General features: G+C 55.2%; 1 protein-coding gene across 1 annotated transcript in view; it reads left to right on the forward strand.

The window, feature by feature from the left end:
- Positions 1-4353: 4353 nt before the first annotated feature.
- Tekt5 (tektin 5) overlaps positions 4354-23683 on the forward strand; it is a 37087-nt gene continuing 17757 nt past the window's right edge. The window contains exons 1-5 of the mRNA XM_015491538.2: positions 4354-5114; positions 7590-7673; positions 8514-8584; positions 14699-14842; positions 18955-19177. Coding sequence (XP_015347024.2) covers positions 4428-5114; positions 7590-7673; positions 8514-8584; positions 14699-14842; positions 18955-19177 — 1209 coding nt within the window. The 5' untranslated portion in view covers positions 4354-4427. The remainder of the gene's footprint in view (positions 5115-7589; positions 7674-8513; positions 8585-14698; positions 14843-18954; positions 19178-23683) is intronic.

The raw sequence follows: 23683 nt of genomic DNA on the forward strand, positions 1-23683 counted from the left end.
TCTCCCCCTCCCCCCCTCTCTCCACTGTAGCCTTCTACAACCTCTAAGCTGACCAGCGTTGGGGACTCCTAGGACATCATCACAATTCATACAGAAGTGTACAAGAGCACCCGCAGGTCCTCCTCCGGCCCTGGGGCCAGCAGTGCCTCCCACCCCCCACAAGCCCCCCCCCCCCCGCCCACCCCAGTCCTTCCAGGGCTCCTCAGACCTGGACCGTCCTCCACCGTTTCACCCAAGGGACACTAGGAGGACACTGTCTCTCCCTGCACGGGTTTGAACCTGTCCATTGAGCTCAAGGTGATTGCACATAAGGCCTGTTTTGCTGGCCCTGCACGGTCCTGTGTGACGGTCACTGGTCCCATATGGCCATGGATTCTGCCTCTGAGGTCCAGTCATGTTTCAGGTGCTCAGCAGCCACACGTGGCTGTGTCCACCACACTGGTACCACAAGCCACCCACTTCCATGTCTGCAGCAAGTTCTTCCGGCTACCGCTGCTCCGGCCCTCACCTCAACAGTCCCCAAACACTCCTGCAGACACATGGTTGTGCATTAAGTTCACAGACATGGAGCAATCCCTGTATGGCCCAGGGAGCTCCCCAGGCAGGGGCTGAAGTGAAATAGGGCCCAGGCAACCCTGGCCTGCAGTCTCCCTGGCCAGGAGGGGGGCCAAGCAGGAGTGGAGGATTGGGAACCCCGATCCTGGAGACAGAGAGGCCCCTCTCCAGTGCCATCACCTCTCCCACCTCCCACCGAGATTTGGGTTCGGCTGCCACCCGGCATTTCAGAAAGAATGAGTTTTCCAGCAACGCGGTTTAAGAGAGATTGAAAATCATCTTGTGTGGTGGACGCGGGTCTGCACGCAGCAGTGTGCCTGGGGTACTTGACACCCAGGGTCCATATTTTTTTTTTAACCCCTCCTGCTTTACACAATAGTATTTTCAGTAATTATTGTGTTTTCAGTTAGTTTTAATACAATTAACAAGTAAAAAGAAGAATGCATTTCAATTTTAAAGATGTTGTTCTCAGTACAAAATTCCATGATAAGAACTAAGATTTTCAATTTCCAAACAAAAACAGCACACCTCGCAGGCTTTTCTCGCTTCCCTGTTTGACCCCTGACATAGATTCCTGTCTTTCTTTAGAGCAGGAATAAAAGTGCACACAGGTCAACACACAAGCACACAGGTGCGCATGTAATAGCTTGTCAAACACACACATTACACGTGCAAGGTCAGACCTCAACCCCGAGTTTCAGTCTGTCCTTCCAGGAACCCCACCTCACTTAGGACCAGCCAGGACCTCGGATGGCCAAGCAGGCAGAGGGGCAGTTCTCTGGTGACGCAGCTTCCATTCATGGGGGACAGGTTCAGCCTGCTCAGGCTGTGCCGACTCCCCTCCCCTCCCCGGCAGCCTTGACCTGGCACCTGGTGGGGAGGTCTCGGGACGCCCCTCCTGGCCCTGCTGCTCGCTGACCTTCTCTCCATGTGACCACTGGGCTCAGGCCAAGTCCCACAGGCCCATCAGCCCCACCTGAGCAGGACCCTGAGCAGGGGACAGAGAACGTCCCTTTGTGCCTCCAGGGGGGACAGCTTTCTGCAGCCCAGAAGCATCCAGGGTCTTGCTCACCTGGGCTCCAGGTCGCAACCTGGGGAGTTGTGTGGGAGTAGAGCCCTCTGAACCTGTCCCCCATGAATGGAAGCTGCGTCACCAGAGAACTGCCCCTCTGCCTGCTTGGCCATCGGAGGTCCTGGCTGGTCCTAAGTGAGGTGGGGTTCCTGGAAGGACAGACTGAAGCTCGGGGTTGAGGTCTGACCTTGCACGTGTAATGTGTGTGTTTGACAAGCTATTACATGCGCATCTGTGTGCTTGTGTGTTGACCTGTGTGCACTGAAGCAGGACCCTCTGCCAGGGCTTAGCTGTTCCCCACAGAGACCCTGGGACCTGGGAAAGCCCTGGGGCAGGTAGGAAGTCCGTCCAGAGGTCTGCAGCCCTGCGCACATCCGACCTCCAAGGACAAACAACTTGTGCCTTCCCAGGGTTGGTCTTCCTGCTGCCGAGGTCACACCTGCCCACAGAGTACAGGGAAGGGCCTTGGTGGCATGCACTCAGGGAAAGGGTCCGGGCTCCCAGGACTGCACACCATCTGACTCTGTATATGGCATTCGTGGGGCAGGGTCCCCTGGTGGCAGGGGAAGGGCACAGGGGACTTCCTTGGGTGACAGGAATGTTCTAATCTTGGTTGTGGTTGTGGCAGGAGGAGGGTGGATTTCACAGTGTGCAAATTACACCTCCACGAATCTGGCTGAGAGAGATTGCACTTGGAATTTATTAGTGCAATGTTGGTGAGAACAAAAGTCAGGAAACATCTGGGATGCCTAGCTGTGGGGAATGGTCAAATAAATAACAGTACATCTGTACAATGGAGCACTACACAGCCACTAAAAAGGAAGAGGTGGATATTTACATCCTGAAATTACATAGTCCATCCCCAGGAGCTACTGTTATATGGGAAAAGCATGTGTGGTAGTGGTGGTGCTATGTGTACACACACTTATACATGTATAGAATATTTCTAAAAAAATCTGTAGTCACATCTGGGGAGACTGACAGTAGTCAAGGATGAAAAGAAAACCTAAATTTCACTTTAGACTCTTAAATTTATTTTTTGTTGTTGTTGTCAATGGACCTTTATTTTGTGTATTTATATTTTGTGTATTTATATGTGGTGCTGAAAATTGAACCCGGTGCCTCACACACGGTAGGCAAGCGCTCTACCACAACCCCAGCCCAACTTTACACTTGATATTGCACCCAGAAATTTTTACCATAAGAGTTTCACGCTTACAAAGTACCCCAAACCTTTTGGCCCACTTCTTGGATCCCTCTGTGGGATGTCCTGCCTTAAAATATCCTGCAAATAAGTGCTGTAGGCACTGGGGACTCCGGAGTCTGCTGGCTTTCCTTAACCCACCCTGTAAGTTAGCAGTGTTGTAGGTTCACTGAGGAAAGAAAACAGATTGGCATATGTAAAGCATCAGTACCCAGCAGGTGCTTAATAGATGCTTTTTCTCCTCACCCTCTCACCTTCTGTCATACCCACTCCACGCTGAATGTCCCCCAAGCCCACGGGCCAAGAGCTTGGTCCCCAGCAGGCCACTGTTGGGAGGTGGAGAAACCATTAGGAGTTGGGGCCTAGTGGGAGGTACCTAGGTCATTGGACGTGTGCCCTCCAAGAGGACTGAGGGGCCTGAGTCCCTTCTCTTCCTCTCTATTCCTGGCTCATGATGTCAGTGGTATTGTGCCACCACGTGTTCCTGCCATGGTGCTCTGCCTCCTCAGTGGCCCACTGCTCATCAGAGACCCAAAACAATGGGCATCCAATCATGGACTGGAATTCCCCAAACCATGAGCCCAAATAAACCTTCTCTCTTAGAAGTCCATGATCTCAGGTATTTTGTTATAGCAACGGAAAACTGACTGATGCATCTACTAAGAAGGAGCATTTGAGGGTCAGAGTCCCCTCTGCTGCATTCCCAAAGGTGGGAAAAGCCCCACAAATCAGCAGTCCTTCTGTCCCATACCTGCACATTTTGTTGCTGTACCCAGAGTCAAGAGTGGAGAGAGATTCTTGGTTGGGGGAAAATGCTGTTTTAGAGCGAGGAATTGAGTACTTTTTCTGGAACAATAAAGCTTCTCATTTTAGTTTCCCGTCCATTCATTCAATAGTATGCTGGATGCCAGGGATTTAGTGATGGGCATAGTTTCTGCCTCATGGTGCTCAAGCTGAAGCCCCATCATATAATTCATGAACAACAAAACTTACTAGTGGGAAGCTCTATGGGTTCTATGAGTTTTGACTTATAGAGTTGTATCATCTCCTCCCTAATCAGGATATAGAACACTTTATCAGTCCTGCCCCCAATTTTCTCACCCCCCTTGGTGACCCACGCTCCTGCCACCTTGCCCTCCAGCAATGAATGAGTGGTCTCCTGTCCATATGGATCTGTCTTTGCAGAATATCACCAACGAAACCACACGGGCTGTCGTGTTTGAACCTAGCTACTTAGCAGAACAGGTTAAGGTTGATCTTTGTTGTGAGTACTGTTGCTAAGTGGTATCCTACGTATGGGTGGACCATTTTGATGCCATCTTGGGGACAAAGAAAGAAAGAAAAGAACTTTGACCAAACTGACCTTGAGTGGGTCCCTTACTGGAGCGAACGACATTAAATTCTCTCCCTGGGCGTAGTTAGGTCTGGAGAGACAGATGTAGAGAGACGTGCCCTCTCTTGCATGCCCCAATCTGTGGATTGTGAGACTCATAATCCCTTTGGTGACTGATGGATTCGTTTAGATTTGGACAATAGGGACCCCACTGACCTGAAAGAGAGCACAGGCTGGGCTCACAGCCCCTGTCCCCAGGCTTTATGACACCACTGCTGAGTCATAGAGGTCCTGCCAGCCCCAGTGAAGCCCTCTCGCGGTTCCTGCTGATGCTGGAGCCCCTTGGGCAGAGTTTGGCCGCCTGGTGCCCATGGGGGAGGATGGAGTTTCTTGGAACCTCTCAGGCCGCCAGCTACTGTGGCCCCAAGAAGCCCTGCGCCTTGATGGCGCCGCCCGAGGCTGTGCAGAGCCCGGCCGTCCACGAGTGCTACCCGCCCTACCACCTGCCCGGGTACCGCTACCTCAACTCGTGGAGACCCAGCCTCTTCTACCAGGTCTCCGACGGCCAGGCCTGCCCGGATGAGTGTCGCCGCAGCCCCCTGCGCCCGCCCACCATCCTGCCCGCGCTCCGCTCCGCGCTCTTCTGTCGCTACAGTGCCCAGGACTGGGACCAGGCCACCCAGCTGCAGCTGCGGGGCGCCGAGGCCTCGCGCCTGTGGGCTGGCCGGCTGACCGGCGACACCAGGAGGCTCATGCAGGACAAGGACCAGCTGACGCGCCAGATGCAGGAGGGGACGTCCCGGAACCTGGGCCAGAGACTGACGGACATCGGCTTCTGGAAGTCGGAGCTGTGCTACGAGCTGGACAGGCTTCTGACCGAGAACCGCAGCATGGACACCCTCAAGAGGCGGCTGGAGTGCGGCGCCGAAGAGCTCAACTGTCCGCTGCAGGTGAGTGCGAGCGCGAGGGCCCGCCCCGTCGGCACCGCACCCTCCGCCCCCTCGACCGCGGGTCCAGGTGACAGGCACCGCAAGGGGGTGTGCGCTGCTTCGATGTTGATGACCGCACCTTCAAGGTGAAATAGTGGGTTCAGGATAAGCTGAAGGGAAGACTCCTCGGGCCGAACGGGGTTCCATCCGAGGGGCGGGGTTCCGCGGAGACCCGTGCGCGCCGACGCCCCCTGCGCAGGTGCGGAGGTGGTCCACCTGGCGAAGGGCTTCCGAGGACTCGCCTGAAGTCGAGCTTGCGCTTCCTCCCTGCCGAGGACTCGTGCCACGCCCTACACTTCTCCTTGGTGGTTTTCCACCTGCAGGGCGCGTGGGCTCCACCAGGCAGGGCTGGTCCCCTGTGCGCGCACCTACCCCAGACCCACCATCCGTGCAGCCCCCGTGTGTCCTGCAGGCCTCAGTGACCCGGGTCCCTGCCGGCTGTTGTCCAGGTCAGCATTCTGAACGTATGCCCAGCCGAGGGCGGAGAGTGGCACCCACTAGGCACTCGGTAGACATCGGTTGAATAAGTGACGAGGTGACCCATGGTGGGCTTGCCCGACCCCTCCTTGGCCTCGGTCCGATCCCGGGCCGGTTCGGGTTGCTCTGGGCTGCAGCAGCAGGTGCTCCGGGGCGTGGCCCAGCCCCACAGAACTGCAGAGGGAGACAGATCCGCCTGCAGCCCTCCACCTGATGGCTGGGACCGGGCTCTGTCTTAACACTCTGCCGTCAATGGCAAATGGAGTTCTAACACTTCCTGTTGCAGGCTCCTGCCTGAGGGGAGCCCTCTGGTCCTCTCCTGGAGGCCGGAAACGGGGTGGGGAGAAGGCGACCGTGCAGCTGTGTTCCCTGTCATCAGGAGGAGGTTCCCAGAAGGCCCTCGTGGGTTGGCCTCTTCAGCCCATTTGCAGGGGCTCCCTGGCTGCAGAAGAGTCTGGGAAATGACTGCTTTTCTCTGCTCCTGGAGAAAGGCATGGAAGGGGTTGGGTGGACATTGGGTGGGGAACCGGTAGCTTCTGCCTCATGCTGTGGAAACCATCTTGGCTACACTGGACGGGGATCTGCTTTCCCTGGACATTCCAGAGACCCAGGGCCTCCTGCCTGGAAGCCTCCTACAGCCGTTTCTGCCCCGTTCTGTGCAGGACCCGTGGTAGGAGAGGTCCTGCCTTGAGATGCCCGAAGAGACATGGCAGCATGTCTCTGGGACTCCCAACCCCATTAGGGGAAGGTGTCCAACGTTGCCTTCATCTGCTGGCTGGCCCCTCAGGAGAGGGGTGGGCAGGGCTGCTCCTCACAGCCCCACAGCAGCGTCCACCACCTACTGCCCCCCTCTCCTGCTCCCACTCCCCAGCATGTCTGCAAAGCCCAGCTCTGCCTGGTCCCATGTGACCCCTTTGATCAGCCCTACGGAGGCCCAGGGATGGGGGCATCTCAGTCTCTCCACTTCTCTCCGTCCCCTGGCTGCCTTCAGCCGGGCAGCCTCTCACTGGACATGGACATAACTACTTCCTTCCTGGTCTTCCACCTCCTGCTCCCGTCCAACCCATCCTTCCCCCTCCCCCAGCAGCCAGAGGGTGACTTCAAATATTAAAGTGAGTCTTATCATTCCTCCACTGGCTCCCTGGATGGAGTCCCAGAATCTAACACCCAATTCCTGAATTCCTCTTCCCTCCCCCGTGACCTTGCCCCTGCTTCTGCTCCAGCCTCACTTTCTCCAGTTCCAAGGGCTTCCTGTCTGTGCATTCTCTGGCCTCAGGGCCTTTGCACCTGCAGCTCCTGTTTCTTGCCCCATGTCTCCACTCATCTCTGCACTCTGCTTCTTATGAGCAGTCTCTCTGTCTCCTCCCTAGAGAATTCCTCCCTGAGCCCTGCCCATCCACATCACCCCAGTCATTTGCATCACCACCCTTATCCCAGGTGGAGATGATCACATTCCTTCAGCTGTGTCCTTTCAGCTGGGTTGAAATGCACAACCAGCCTGTGAAAGATGCACCAATCTCACGCTGATGGGCAGATGAGGAGACTGAGGGTCAGAGAGGCTGAGTGACTTGCCCCAGTGCACATGACAGGAAGGGACTAAGCCTGGATTTAAACTTATGACAGAGCACACATGGAGCACAGCAGCTGATACTGTCTTATCTGAGATCATAGTGACAGCTGCCATGTCCATTATTGTAGCTGGGAAGGCTGGGGACAGCTTGTGGAGATTATATCTCAGTCACCACTGGTTCCTGGGACACTGCCGTATCCTGCTTTCTCTACATGGGCCCTGCATCTCCTCACGCGCTGGCCTCGGCACCCCACAGTGCCCACTGAGGGCGACAGAGCCCTCCAGAGGCCTCTGTGAGGTGGGATCCCAGCCAAGGTCCCGTGTGTCACTGAGCTCAGGGTCACTGTCCAGCCCCGGGAAGAAGACGCTCTTTCCTGATCTCCCTGCAGGTGGCCCTGGAGTGTCTCTACCATCGAGAGAAAAGGATCGGGATTGATTTGGTCCATGACAGCGTGGAGAAGAACCTTATCCGGGTGAGGGGTCTCCCGGGCCTACCCCCCCCCCCCGGGAGTGGGCAGGGCAGCCAGTCGGTCCACGTCTAGGAGGAAAGACTTTGGTCTCAGAGGCTGCTGTCCACCTGCGCTGCTCCATAGCTGCTAGGTCTGTGGGGAGCAGACATCATGGCGGAGGGGCCCGGCAGGGCTTTGCCCCCAGCTCATGGTGGCCAGCAGGAGGAGGAGGAGGGGGAGAGGGGGCGAGGCAGAAAGGTACTGGAGACAAGATGTGGGGGTCCACCTTCCAGGGACTCACCCCCACTGACCTCCTTCCTCCCACGAGGCCCCATCCCCCACGTTCCCACCATCTCGTTAAATTATGAGCCTCTCAGCGATCAGTTCATGGATGGGGCCAGAGCCTCATGATCCCGTCACCTCCCGCCTCTGAACACGGCTGCCCTGGGGACCAAGCCCTCTGCACCAGAGCTTTGGGGTGATATTCCATATCCAGACCACAACGTGAAGTTCCTTGGCCCCCAGGCTCCTCATTTCCAAGTTGGGTACAATAATAATTCCACCAAGAGCAAAAACCAAAGCTAGTGTTTCTCCAACACCTGCTGCGCGTGCATATCGGACTTCAGACTTCTTCATGGGCATTATTTAATGATCATATGTACTGGTGAGCTCCCGTCACACAGTATGTGCTGGGTCTTATTTTAATCCAGAAGCAAATAGAAATGAAAGTAGGGCGGGGCAGGTGGTGCTCTGCAGCTGGCCCCTGGCTCTCACCTGGGGGCAAGGAGGGCGGGGTGCTGGAGGGGCGCTCTGACCCGGGGAATTTCTGACCCGGTCCACTCTTTCTGACCTTTTGTATTTCAGGAAGTAGATTTGCTAAAATGTTGCCAAGAACAGATGAGACAATTAGCTCGCCGGATCGACATCCAGATGCGGTAGGCCCCACTCTGCCCGCCGCCGGGCCCCGCGTGGGCTCTGTGACTTCCAAGTCACCAATTCCCGTGGTGCACAGGCTGGTTTTAAGATCTGGCCTGAGATGTGCAGGCTCAGGCCATCTGGTGAGTGGCCTGTTTGCAGTGAGGCCCTGGTGGAGGGCAGCAGCCTCCCCAAGGCCGGTCCTGTCACCTCCCAAGCAATTCGGGGAGCCAGCAGAGTGTGGGTGGCATGGGCAGCTAGGTGAGGGACGGGCCCTCTGGAGGAGCTGGAGGAGGCCTTCAAAAGGAGTCAGCTTTTTGTTCTTGGAAGATGACGTAACCAGTGTCATGAAAGGCCAGGCCCCTCTCCTGATTAAAGGGAGACTGAGATTTACGGGGCTTGGGGCCCATGGCCGCTTCCAGAACTCAGGCTCCCCACCTGGCCCTGGGCGGGCGCTCACCTCTGACTCTCCCAGGACTGCTGGTCAGCTGGCTTTCCCTCTTCACTGACTTTGTTTTAGGGGGGTGGCGGTACTGGGGACCGAACTCAGGGGCACTGACCACTGAGCCACGTCCCCAGCCCTACTTTGTATTTTACTTAGAGACAGGGTCTCCCTGGGTTGCTCAGTGCCTTGCTTTTGCTGAGGCTGGCTTTGCACTCACAGTCCTCCTGCCTCAGCCTCCCGAGCTGCTGGGATGACAGCACTGGCTGTTCTAGTTTCCACTCCCACCAGCGGTGTGTGAGGGCTCCCTTTTCCCCCAGCCTCCCCAACACCATCGTCTCTTTTTGAGAACAGCTATTCTAACAGGGAGGAGGTGAGACCTCCAGAGGGTTCTAATATGCATTTCTCTGATGTTGGATATGTTTTATGACCCAATTGTTTATTTACATGCCTTCTTTGGAGAAATGCTTCCTCAAATCCTTGGCCAATTTTTAAATCGGTGTGTTTTCTTGCTGTTCCGTTGTTGAGTTCCTTATGTATTTTTGGATATTAACCATTTATCAGGCGTGTGGTTTGCAAACACTTTTCTCTTTGCTCAGTTGATCGGTTTCTTTGCTGTGCAGAGACTTTACAGTTGGATCCAATCCCATCTGTCTGTGTTGGGTTTTGTTACCTGAGCTGTTGCAGTTATATCCAAAAAATCACCTCCCAGACCCGAGACGCGGGCTGTGCTGGTTTTTTCCCAGTAGTTCTACAGCCTCTGATCTTACATCTCAGACAGTTTTGAGTTGATTTTTGTACACGTGTGAGGTAAGGGTCTGAGTGCATTCTTTTGAATGTGGATATCCAGTTGTCCCCAGATCACTTATTGAAGAGACCATCCCTCCCTATTGTGTGTCCTGGTACCTTTGTTGAGAATCGACCAACCGTAGACCATTATTTCCTTCTGGGCCCTCTTCTGTTCTTTTTCTGCACTTGTTTTTGTGATCTCCAACTTATGTTAAGAGACTGATTTTCCACTCATGGCTGGCATAGGGACGTGGCAAAACAGGGCCCAGGGTGGCAGGAGGCTGAGGTTCAGAACAGGGGACAGTTAGAGCTGGCGGAGTGGATGAAAGGCCAGACAGGAATTTGGGGAGCGGAACTCCAGAAGAGCACTGCTGCGATGGGTGGGGAGGGTCAGGCGCCACCCCCGACGGTGAAACCAGAAGTGGGGGGCTGGAGACCAGAGAGGTTGAGACAGAGAGACAGGCGGAAACAGACATGGAGAGCCAGGACCGGCACCACTACAAGAGACAGAGAAGCTGGTGCGGTCAGGCACACCTGTGATCCCAGCAACTCGGGAGCTGAGGCAGGAGGGTCACAAGTTCAAGGCCAGTCTGGGCAACTTAGCCAGACTCTTTCCAAAAATATAAAGGGCTAGGGGTGTAGCTCATTGGTAAAGTGCCGCTGGGCTCCATCCCAGTACTGGAAAGTGAGAGCGAGGAGGAGAGGGATATAAAGAGAGAGAGAGACAGAGGAAGGGAGCAGGGAGACAGAGGGACAGAGACAGACAGAGGTGCAGTCAGAGGAACCAAGAGGTGGACAAAGACAGAGAAAACCCAAGAGCTGGAGAGGGACAGACATGGGGAGGAGAGGGAGAGGGAGGGACGCTGGGAGAGAGCCGGAGAGATGGAAATGACCAGGGAACTCAACACAGGCAGTTTGCTTTGGGCAGCGGCTTCTCGATTGAAGGAGGCCTGTCACCTTGTGGGAAGCAGCTTAGCGGCTGGAGGGACTGGAATTGTCCTAATTCACTTGGAACCTCAGAGGCTCAGGGCTGGGGCCATGGGGTACATCCTCACTCCCTGGGGGAGGCCCCGCTGCTGACCTGATCGGGTGGCTTCCCTGCACCTGCTGTTGACTGGGGGGTTTCTGGGCAAGGAAGGCCTGTGGCCCACAGCTGCCCCGGCACCTCGCCCCACCAGGAGCAGAGAAGTCTCTTCCTGACGGGGAAGGGCCAGACTTGGCCTTTCCTGGTGGGTGGGCAGCAGGGTGAGCTCTGCACCAGCCTGGCCCTGGGCCGTGTGCCAGTAGGCTGGCCGGGTCTGCCCCCGTTTCCTAGACCTCACTGGCAGGGCCAGGCAGCTGGAGCAGCTGGAGTCGGAGGCCCCAGCCTCCCAGTCACGCTCTGAGGTGCACTTTCACATTAGGTTCCTGTTCACTAGGTGGCAGGGCCCAGTTTCTCCTGACTCTGCCAATTCAAGGCCCAAAGGTCCGGGGATGGTTCCTCCTGCCTGACAAGACCTCTGTATCCTGATAGGTGGGAACTCACCATCGGGAGTTAGCTTCCTTGCTCCTGGGTTGCCTGAAACCACTGTCTGTGACAGAGAGGCAGACAGAGGAGAGGATGGGGGAGCCAGGGCCCACGGAGGCCCGAGACGGAGACGCCCAGAGGGAAGAGAGGTTGTAGAGGTGGACAGAGACAAGGCATGGGGAGGGGCTCACACCAGAGGTGGGAGAGAGGCCCCAGGGAGACCACCCAGTGGTGTCCGACAGCCTCTCTCAGGGAAGGTTGTAGAAGTCCTCTAAGTGCTTCAGGACCAAGGCTCCGCTGGATGTTTTGGGTCTTTAAAGAAGACTGATTCTTTTTCAGTCAACAGAGACACGAAAAGGGCTGAGCCTAGAAGCTTCTGGAGACAAAAGATTCTAGCTGGGATGTAGTTAGTGTTTACTTAGTATTCAGGGAAGAGGGGGCCTTCTGTTAGCAGATACCATTATTGTTTTTCCTTTAAAGACAGGAACGTAAACTTCCCTTTTAAAACACGTTCATTTATATTTTTTAAACGATTTCAAAAGGAGGAGAATACTAAGTAAATAATAGTACAGGTGCTTTGCTGTTTGGTAAGATTCATGAATATGGTTGTCGAGGTCTGGAGTTTGGTAAACAGCGGCCTTGTCTAGGCCTAGCTGAGACACCAGCTCTCTGGAATCCAGTCCTGACCCCTGCTCACCTTGGCGATCCCAGAGCCCACGGTTTTTAAACCCACCCACCCAGTTCCCGACTCCGCCCAGTTCCTGACTCCATCCAGTTCCCCAAACTCCGCCCAGTTCCTGGCTCCACCCAGTTCCTCAGACTCCCCCCAGTTCCCCAGACTCCCCCCAGTTCCCGACTCCGCCCAGTTCCTGGCTCCACCCAATTCCCCAGACTCCGCCCAATTCCGACTCCACCCAGTTCCCAACTCTGCCCAGTTCCTAACCCCACCCAGTTCCTAACTCCACCCAGTTCCTAACTCCACCCAGTTCTGACTCCACCCAGTTCCCCAGACTCCGCCCAATTCCGACTCTGCCCAGTTCCTAACTCCACCCAGTTCTGACTCCACCCAGTTCCCCAGACTCCGCCCAATTCCGACTCCACCCACCCAGTTCCCAACTCCACCCAGTTCCTAACTCCACCCAGTTCCCAACTCCGCCCAGTTCCTAACTCCACCCAGTTCCCAACTCAGCCCAGTTCCCAACTCCGCCTACTTCCCGACTCCACCCAGTTCCTGACTCCACCCAGTTCCTAACTCCCCCCAGTTCCTGACTCCACCCAGTTCCTGACTCCACCCAGTTCCTAACTCCCCCCAGTTCCTGACTCCACCCAGTTCCTGACTCCACCCAGTTCCTAACTCCCCCCAGTTCCTGACTCCACCCAGTTCCTGACTCCACCCAGTTCCTAACTCCCCCCAGTTCCTGACTCCACCCAGTTCCTGACTCCACCCAGTTCCTAACTCCCCCCAGTTCCTGACTCCACCCAGTTCCTGACTCCACCCAGTTCCTAACTCCCCCCAGTTCCTGACTCCACCCAGTTCCTGACTCCACCCAGTTCCTAACTCCCCCCAGTTCCTGACTCCACCCAGTTCCTGACTCCACCCAGTTCCTAACTCCCCCCAGTTCCTGACTCCACCCAGTTCCTGACTCCACCCAGTTCCTAACTCCCCCCAGTTCCTGACTCCACCCAGTTCCTGACTCCACCCAGTTCCTAACTCCCCCCAGTTCCTGACTCCACCCAGTTCCTGACTCCACCCAGTTCCTAACTCCCCCCAGTTCCTGACTCCACCCAGTTCCTGACTCCACCCAGTTCCTAACTCCCCCCAGTTCCTGACTCCACCCAGTTCCTGACTCCACCCAGTTCCTAACTCCCCCCAGTTCCTGACTCCACCCAGTTCCTGACTCCACCCAGTTCCTAACTCCCCCCAGTTCCTGACTCCACCCAGTTCCTGACTCCACCCAGTTCCTAACTCCCCCCAGTTCCTGACTCCACCCAGTTCCTGACTCCACCCAGTTCCTAACTCCCCCCAGTTCCTGACTCCACCCAGTTCCTGACTCCACCCAGTTCCTAACTCCCCCCAGTTCCTGACTCCACCCAGTTCCTGACTCCACCCAGTTCCTAACTCCCCCCAGTTCCTGACTCCACCCAGTTCCTGACTCCACCCAGTTCCTAACTCCCCCCAGTTCCTGACTCCACCCAGTTCCTGACTCCACCCAGTTCCTAACTCCCCCCAGTTCCTGACTCCACCCAGTTCCTGACTCCGCCCATCCTAACTCCGCCTAGTTCCCGACTCCACCCAGTTCCCAACTCCACCCAAGCCATTACCTCACCCATTCCCAGACTGCACCTCTGACTCCGCCCAGTACATTGCCTCACCTAGTCCTGACTGTACCCTGACTCCTCCCAGTTTCTGGCTCCACCCAGTCCATGACCTCATCCAATCCCAGACAGCTGCCAGTCCTTGACTCCACCCAGTTCATGACCCCACCCAGTTCCCTAACTCCTCCCACTCCTAACTGGCACTGACTTAATGAGCCTCACTAGTCCCTCAAACCTGGGCATTTCTAGCGTCTCTGCTTTCGCCCATGTCGTCTCCTCAGCTGGGAGTTCTCGTCCCCAGTGTAACTTTGTTCATGATGTCTTCTGTTTGTTATGGAAACCCTACTCAGACCCTTCTCAGGCAGCCCTTCCCTTATCCTAGAATTAATGGTTTCCTCCTTTGGGTTACTTTGTATCCTTTTAAGACTCTCACCATTGCTCTGACCAATCTGTACCGTATTTTTTACTCTATTTGTTCTATTTTTTACTCTATTTTACAAATCTCAGCCACTTGAAGGCGGTGACCAAGTCTTACTTATGACCTATCCCTTTGTGCTCAGCAGTCATTCACAATAATCTGAGAAGTAGTTTGACTTGATACAGGTTTTGTCTGAAGTATGAATTAGTATCTTCTAAATTAGTTCCACAAACTACAGCTGGAGGGAGGAATCCAACCCACCATCTGTTCTTATAAATAAAGTTTTATTGAAAGGAATCCATGCGCATTCATTCACATATAACCTGTGACTGCTTTGGGGCATGGTTGTAACAGGGACCATATGACACACTAAGCCTAAAATGTTGGCACTCCACCCTCTTACAGTTCATGCCTTCCGTTCCCATTCTAAAAGACAGCAGCTCTGATTGGATTCAGGGGACTTGTAGTAGGGGTGGCTTTGGGTACACGGTGGGAACCTCAACGTGGGAAGAAGGCTGAGAAGCCACTGGGTGTGGACAGACCCTTCCTGGGAGTCCAGGGACTTGGCTTGCTGCCTGTTCTCCGGATTTCCCCTGCTGTGTGACCTTGGGTGGTGACTCTGGGTAAGTGCCTGGCCCAGGACACATCCTTCCTCCCTGCAGGGATAACCGAGATGCTCAGCACGCCCTGGAGAGAGACATCGAGGACAAAAACTCTGCCGAGTGTATTGAGGAGCAGTGCTTTAACCTGAGGAGCACGTCGGACTGCATCTCCTTCTTCCATGGCATGGAGAAGTGTGACGGCACGTAAGTACTGGACTCTGCCTCCATTCTGGGCCGTCTGTGGGACCAAGGGCCTTGGCTTCTGCCATGGCACCATAAAGGGGTATCATGTGCCAGCCAAGGAGAGGCAGTGTGATTGAATGGGAACCCGCTGTTGCAAGCAGCAGAATCGAAGTCTGGCCAACTTAGGATGAAATAGAATTAACTGAAACCTGCAGCAGGGTCACAGAGACAAGGGCAAGTTTCTGGCCGTTTGGCAGGAGTGGGAGCTATTCAGTTGGATTGTCAGAGGGTGGCCATCTTTCCACCCCTGGCCCACCTTGTCCAAGATCCAAATTCCAGAAAGAAAGAGCATGTGGTTGACTTAGTGAGGGTCACAGAGCCTCTGCTGCTCTGCCAGGGCACCCCGGGGTGCCTCTCTTGGCCATCCCGCCAGACAAATTCCAAAACAAAAGGGCTGTCACCAGCAGGAGCAGGCATCCCCACTTGGTGGGGAGAGTCAGTGACGCCTGGAGGGTGGATGCTAGGACAAGGCTGCCTGGCTTTAAGTCCCAGCCTCCATGCTGACACTTTGGACTCCATTTCTGCACCTGTATCACCCAGGGTACCCGCTCCCCAGGGCTGCTGTGTGTACTGAAAGGGGGCATGGGACGTCGTAAGCACAGAGACTGGTGTGGATGATAATGGCGACCGTTATCAGAGCTTGCTTTGTATCCTCATTTTCTTGTCCTGGCAGCAATGAGGTAGGTGCCTTTTGTACGCCTGGCACTATCAGGGGCATGTCACCGCCTCGTGGAGGGTCATGTAGAATTTCCCAGAATTTCCCGTCTGAGCTCTGGGGCCATGAGTGCTGGCAGAGATGCGCTGGCGGAGGGCGGGCGCTCTCTTGGTCTCGCCCGCGCTCCTTCTCTTCACCTCTAGCGCACAGGCTTGCTCTTGGCACGTGCAGGTAAGCATGTGTTGAATGCAAGGAGGAAGGGGGAGGGGGAGGGGAGAGCAGGAAAGGGGAGAAGAATTGTAAGCCATCTGTGGCCCAGGTCTGGGCTGGCTTTCTGGATCTTTGCAAACATGGCGGTGTCGCGGTGACTCTGGATTCATAGCTGCGGCAGCTCCCAGGGAAGCCGCCTCCTCTTCCCGACGAGGGGGAGTCCCCCAGGCACTGGAAGGCTGAGCAGGACTTGGGGGCTCGGCCACCCTTGGCCACAGCTGCCCGTCTGCACAGGAAGTCCAAAGGGTCCCTCTTTACAAACAGATGCCTCCCCCAAACCTGGCGGCAGCTGGCTGCTGGGGCGTCTGGCCTCCAAGTCCAGGAGGGGCGGCTGTTTAAAGTCCCTCATCCAGCTGGAAAGTGAGGGCTGCTGTTTGGGTGACTAATTGCTTCCCAGATGTGCTGGCTCAGGGCTTTGCATTGGAGTTTTCTTAAGCAGGGCCACATCTGGGCAGACTGAGGAGGTGTGGTTGGTGACTGGATCACAGTGTGCCTGTTCATTGCTGTGGATCAACTCGTGAATATGGTGGTGATGGGGGCAGCAGAGGCCTCTTTCTGATGTCGGCCATGTGCTAGATGGTGCACAGAGTTTACATGCAGCTCTTGTGAGTAATGAAGAGTCACTTATTTTGTGTACGGTGCCCTGATAAGTATTTCACATTTAGTCACTCAAGAACCCTGGGGGGATAGGTACCGTTATTATCCCCATTTCACAATGAGTAAACAAAGGCTCAGAGAGGTGAAGTGACTGTCATAAGCTTGCACAGCAAGTGGCAGAGCTGTTGACCTCAGCCCACACTGGACATCGCGTGGTTGTTTGATCAATGGATCTTCCTGCCTCTGCAGCAAAGTTGCTGTCCCTCCAGTCTCCAGAGGGCACGGGCTCTGGGACAGTACATCCTCCCTACTGAGGCTCATGACTTGCCAGGCACGCAGGCTGCCTTTGGTAGATGCCCCTGGGGAGAATGTGATTAAGCGGCTGTTTTCTCTGGGGAGCTCAGCTGTCTGCTCCAGGGGAGGGCAGGGCTTAGAGGTTGCTGTTGGTGTCACGACAGTCCCGCTCAGCAGTGGCGGGTCCACCCAGAGTGTACTTGCAGGTCTCATCTGCTGTCCTCAGCCTCCTCTCCTTCGGCAGTGTCTTGGGGATGGTGATTACAGATGACCTTGGAGAAGACACTTCTCTCTGAGCCTCTGCTTGTGGCTGGGCTCTGGGCCAGGCAGAGGAACCCCGTGTGGTGGCACTCACCTGTGACCCCAGAGACCTGGGAGGGAGAGGCTGGAGCGTTGCAAGTTCAAGGCCAGCCTCAGCAACTTAAGTGAGGCCCTGTCTCAGAATCAGAAATAGAATGGGCTGGAGATGTAGCTCAAGGTGAGAGCGTGCCAGGTGCAGGGCCCTGGTTCAATCCCTGTGACCACCCCCCACCCCGGAAAAAAGAAAGGAGAGGAGAGCCAGCGGCGCCATCGCACATACGTGGGACTTCTAGAAATTCTGTTCCCCACGCCTCAGCGTGCTTTAGCGTTTCTGAGAAGAAACATATTTCCCATTTCAGAGAAGTAGACTCCTTTTCTCCTGCTGCCTGAGAATAAAAGTCTGCTTCCTATAAGAAGTGGCGTCCTCCCAGGCTAGACAGGACTTGAGAAGTTATGTGGTCTGGTGTAGCCACCGTGAAGCCGGCTCAGAGAAGTGCGTGTCCCCCCTGGAGGTCCCCCCAGAGCAGGGAACCCCAAATGGTCCTGGGGTTGCTTGTTGCAGAAGAACTTTGACTAAACCATGTGAGTCCTCAGGCGGGCGGCACCACCTCCGTGAAGCCTTCCCTGCCTGTGACGGTCCCCCCTGGCTCCCCAGATCCGTTCCCCAGCTGCCCTGCTGGGCTGCCCTCTGCGGCCACCTTTCCTGGGCGCTCTGCCCTTCACTTTCTGCTGGGCTCATCCAGGAGGAGGGGCACCTCTGGAAGACACCCCCCAGAGGAGAGGGGCTGTGATTCTCCCTCGTCCCCAGGGACTGGGCACCTCCAGGGCTGCGCCTCTCCCTGGCTCTTGGACACCTACGGCTCCCCTCTCGCCCCTCACAGCTGGGGTGCATTTGGGAATCCATGGCACCTCAACTTCTGGCTGAGTGTGGTGGTTGCCCCCATCCTCAGGGGTACATTCTGAGACTCCCGGTGGATGCCTGAAGCCATGGATAGCACCAGGCCCCATGTGGATTGCGTCTCTTCCTAGACACACATCCCTGTGACGAGTTAGCGTATAAATTAGGCCCCGGAAGCTGTTGACCACAGTAGCCAATTACATAGGATAATCGTAACAATGTAACCAAAGGTATTTGGAAGTTACCGATCATTCATTTCCGGAGTTTTCCATGTGATACTCTCAGACCTTAGTCGTCACATAGCGACCACAGCAGAGAGCAATCTGTGGCTAGGGGGTGGGAGGCTGCTGTGCCCTGCACCCTTCACCACCGACACGCGAGGACACGCCATCGCTTCTCCTTCCTGCTCCTCCCCGTGACTCTGTGGAAGTACCTCCTCTGAGGACAGGGACGCTGCTCTTCTTGCTCACAGCTCCATCTCAAGTGCCTAGGCAGTGTTGGGACATGGCGGGAATTCCAGACCCTCAGCTGGGCGGGGCTGGAGCCAGTGGTGGAGACGCCTTAGCATGCTGGAGGCCCGAGGTGTGATCCCAGTACTGCAGAACCAGGCCACCCCCCCCCCAGCAAAACACCCATGGGGGGCGAAGAAGCCATGGAGAGTAGCATGGACGCAGCCGGAGGGACAGAGTCTCCACCGCACCCCAGTGCCTGCTTCTTGGCCTGGCTCTGTTTGGGATGGTACTGAGGGGACAAGGAAGCGCTCTGTAAGGGGCCTCTCTTCTCCTACCAGCCGGCTGAGCGCCCTCCTGCTAGCTGCAGTTGCAGCCTTTGTTAAAGGAGGGATTGGATCAGGACATTTGTGTCCCCTCCCCTAGGGGATGTTTGTGGTTTTCATAACTGGGTGTGTGGAGGGGCTGCTGGCGTCCCGTTGGTGGGGCCAGGGATGCTGCTGGACCTTCTACAGCAAAGACTCTTGACCTAAAGGACCAGGTTGAGAACCCCGGGTACAGGGTCACCCCTGTCACCCCTGTGCGAAACTTGTCCTGGTGCCTTTTGCAGGATTTCCGTGCCTGATACCTGGGCCAAGTTCAGCAACGACAGCGTCAGGCACTCTCAGAACCTGCGGGCCAACTCCATCCGGCTGCGGGAGGAGGCGGAGCACCTCCCCGAGAGCTTGTCCGACCAGCTGTGGAAGCAGTTCACGGACACCAACCTGGCCTTCAACGCCCGCATCGCCGAGGAGACGGAGGCGAAGAACAAGCTGCACACACAGCTGGCTAAGGTGGGCTGGTGCGTCTGAGGAGCTCTGTCCCCTGCTGAGCCTTCGCCGTCCTCCAGTGGGTCTCGGCTGCACCTGGGAGTTGAGCCCACCCTAGTTTGAAATGGTCCCCCCACCGTCTAAGTCTTGTCCACCTCAAATGGGGACAGGGGCTGTGAGCTTCCTGGGGAGCGTGAGCACCCCTTGATCACTGATCATGGAGCTTGGCCTGGCTGTCACCACGGCCCCCGAGAGGCTGCTGATGGCTCCCAGTGCCCTTCCTCCTCCACGGGAGGACCACGGGACTGGAACTCGTTGTCCTTGCTGGTCCCAGCCCATCTCTGCCTACCTCAGCATCTTTGGAAATGTAGGCTTTGCCTTTAAGGGTCTGCAACAGCCTGACGATCCTTGCTGGGGACTGCCAAGTTCTGCCCTCCACCTCCTCCTGTCCCCATGTCAACACCCCCCCACACTCTCTTATGGGTCTGTGTCACGCCCTTTGCACCTCTGGGGTCACCCAGGGAGTCTCACTGCAGGGCCTTCAGCCACCCTACTCAGCCTAAGTGCAGAGAGCCTCCCGGCTGCCAGAGGCCACCATGGACAGTGGCAATGAAAGAGGACCTCACATGGTCCCTGTCCCCTCCGTTCTGGTTGGAGAGCGGTGATGGCTGTGAAATTTACACAGGAGGGACTTGGGGACAGCAGTGTGTTTGGAGGGGTGGGAGCCCAGGGGCTGGCCTGGGTCTGTGTTGGCTGACGACGCCCCTTTTGATTGTTTGTTGGGGGAGGTTCTGTGGGCGCAGGCGGGGTTTGATGGAAATGACGGGGCAGTGTTCGCCCACCCACATCTGCCACTGCTTGGCCGGGTGCAGGAGGCAGACAAAACAGAAGCTGGTGATTAAGGTGCGATCCGTGTGAGGAGGAAGCAGCGAGGGGTGAGTCAGAGAGGCTGGGGGCTGTGCAAGGGAGGGGCGCAGAAGGGCAAGTGACCTTCACGTCGAGAACAGATCCAGAGCCCAAGGGTGGAGGGCAGAGTGCTCTGGAGGGACAGCACCAAGGGCCAGGCATCCGGGGGAGGGGCTGGTAGGTCCTGCTGGAGGGTGGGGAGTTTATCTGGAGAGACTGGCCATCGTGGTGACCCTTTTCAGCTCCGCAGGTCACCTGGTGGCCGTCACAACCACTCAGTTCTGGTGACGAACGGAAAAGTAGCCACGTACAATATGTGCACAGATAAGTGTGTCCGTGATCTGATAACACTTTATTTACACAGCCAGGCCCACGGCTTGTAACGTAGTCAAGCCCTGCTCCGGACCTTAGTTTGAAGTCACTCCCTTTTTGGGAATCCTCCACATCCCCTCAGATTTTGTAGTCACCGCCTCTGTGTCCTGGGACCATGTCGATCATCGCTTCACCCTGTTCCACGTGATGACAAGTGTGCCCTCCGAGCCCGGCCGCTTGGGTGTGAGTCCTCTGTAACCTTGGACGACTTCCGGAGCCTTTCTGTGCCCCAGTCCCTTACCTGTACAACGGGGATAGGGGTGATGCCAACCTTGGGGGTTTGAGGTCAAGCAGGTAACTGCTTGCCCCACACCTGGTGCACCTGGGGCTGGGCATGGTCAGTCGTTTTACCCTTCATGTGATCTCCTTCAGGCATCCTGCTTCAACCTGTCCCTCCCTGCTAGTGTCTGCCTGGTCTCCTGAGATCTTTGTGCAATGGATGAAGAGGGACCACAACATTGAGTTTTGTGTGTGTGTGTGTGTGTGTGTGTACTTGAATAGTGCGTGAATGACTGAATGCTTTTAATATCAAGTTTCTTTTGTGCAAAAAAACCCCTTTATTTGACAAAATATGTACAGCCTAAAATGTACCCTTCTAACCATTTTTAAGCGTGCTGTTCAGTGGTCATAGCTACATACCTGTTGTACAGCCGTGGCCACCGTCCGTCTCGGGAAATTTTCCTCTTCTCAAACTGAAATTCCATACCCATTTCACAGTGATTCCTCTTTCCCCTTTGTCAGAGAATCAGTCTACTCTAGGTCCCTCGTTTAGTGGCATCACAGGTATTTATCTTTCTGCGACTGGCTTATTTCACTTAGCTTAATGGTTTCAAGGTTCATGCACAAGTGCCAGACTTTCTTCCTTTTTAAGGCACAGTGACCTTCCCCTGTCTGTGGAGACCACATTTTGTTTATCCATTCGTCCTTCTGTGGACACCTAGATTCTTCCGTCTTGCGGCTCCCAAGCAAGTGCTTTTCTCCTGAGGCATTCTTCAGGGTGGGACAAACCCTGCTCCCTGTCACGGTTCACCTGGTGGACTTGGCAGTCTGAGGATGACTTGGGAAGGGTCCAGAGTAAGGGTCCCTACCTGGTTACAGCCTCTGTTTCTGGGGTATGGATGAGTGGTTTCTGTGGCCTTCTTAGAACAGCCCTTGGTATGCGGTGAGTGATCCGTTGGAGGGGATTGTGAGTATTACTAGTAGTACTGACGGAGAGGAGAAGAACCTTTGGGTGGGGGTGGTTGAAACCTTTCCCTTTCAAAATGTCTGCAGGGAAGCTTTATTGTTAACAACTCCACCACTGCTGATCAGAGAGATTTTGCAACCTCATAGATTTTTATTAATAGTCATTATTTAGTCACCAGCCAGCACCATATGGAACATACCAGACTGCAATATGACACTGTTGACATTTGCCTGAGCAAGGGTCTGTCTTCTGGTTGGTGACTAGTTCATAGGGTGGTTTTCGAAGACGATAAAAGAAGAGATTGATGCGATGAAGTAAAATATATAGCAACCATCTCACCTTTCAATAGTCTGCTCAGCTAGAGGATTCGAAATGCTCCTTTGAAGCTTTAACTCTTGGGCGGGGGATATGGCTCAGTTGGTGGAATGCCTCCCTCCGAGGCACAAGGCCCTGGGCTCAATCCCCAGCACCACCAAAAAAATAAAATGAAATTAACTGTTATTGATTGAGCTCAGCCTGGTTCCCTTTGGCAAGAGGCTCCTATGGAAAATTCCAGCCTCGTGTATGATGCAAAGTAATTATTTTCCCAGGGATCATTGGAATGCACTTTGTTAAGGTCTACACAGCTCCCCATGCAGGCAGTGGTCTGGGGCAGTGTAGACAGGCTCATTTGTTCACTGGGATCCTGGAATTTCATCCCTGAGGTCACACCCCAAACTCTGCCACTTGCCCTGGGGTCTCACCCTTGCAGGAGCACAGCAAGGCTCTGGGGCAGCTCCTGGTCATCTGGCTCCCACTCGAAGAGGGGCCGGAGATGGCTCTGGACTGAACTGGCTGCTGGCCAGAGGGGGAGCAGGCTGCTGCCTTGGGGGACTGAGTCCACCGCCAGCCAGGGCCATTGGAACCCTGAGATAAGCAAGCCCCGCTTACATCCAGTTACCAGTTGAGTGTGTTTGGGGGGAACTCGTAATGTGGGGGAAAGTGCCTCTTGTGGGAGGCTGTCTGGGGGACAATGCTGTAGAAAGTGCCCACAGGTGTGGGGACCGGCTGGGCACAGTGGTGCACACCTGTCATGGTGCATATGCTTGTCACCCCAGTGACTCGGGAGGCTGAGGAAACAGGATTGCAAATTTGAGGCCAGCCTTGGCAACTTAGGGAGACCCTCAGTAACTTAGCAAAAAATAAATAATATATATATATATATGAATGGGCTGTAAAGGTCCGTGGTAAAGCGCCCTTGGGTTCAATCCCTAGTGTACACACACACACACACACACACACTCACACTCACACACTCACACACACACGGACACCTCTTCCTGGCAGGTAAAATGACATGGAATGCATCACACACGGAAATTAAGGGCACCAAGTCGAACAGTGAGAAAGTCCTCCTCCTCCAGTCCTTTTGAGGCCTCCAGGTCTAGGATGGCTTCTCACTTCTGGAACATCCCGTCCCCCGTGCACATCCGGGCCGCCTCGAGCTGAGAACTTGGGGCGGAGTCAGTGTCCAGCCAGGGTTAAATAACGTATTTCCACTTATGTCTTATGTCATGCGTTTTCTAAATGATTTTTTTTCCACTTATAGCGAATGATGCTTGATTTTTTTCCATGGACAATAGTGATATAAAGTTTCATTTCAAAATACACGTGGTTAAGATTTGTTTTTCTTTTCTTTTAAAAATGAATTGGTTTGAGCCACTGTGGCGTGGGGATATGGCAGAGAGGGTGGGAACCGTAGGCAAAGCAGGACTCGGGCCAGAGAGCGAGCGGTCCCTGTGCTTCCACTGTCACTGTGTGCGCGGTAATCCTCAGGTCACCTGGGGACTTTGTTAAGAGGCAGAGTCTGGTTGAGCGGGTCGCAGCTGCCTGAGAATCTGCATTCTGAGCACGTTCCCTGGGGACACCAAAGCTCCTGTAGGCAGCATCAAGAGCGTAGATGGTGAGAAGTGTTGGCTTTGACAACATCTGGATCAGCAGCTGTTCCCTCCCCACTACCTCCTTCCCTCCCCACTTCCTCCTTCCCTCCCCCCTTCCTCCTCCCCCTCCCTCCCCCTTCCCCTCCT

This window comes from Marmota marmota, unplaced genomic scaffold (assembly GCF_001458135.2).
Source record: "Marmota marmota marmota unplaced genomic scaffold, marMar, whole genome shotgun sequence".
NCBI classification, from domain to species: Eukaryota; Metazoa; Chordata; class Mammalia; order Rodentia; family Sciuridae; genus Marmota; species Marmota marmota.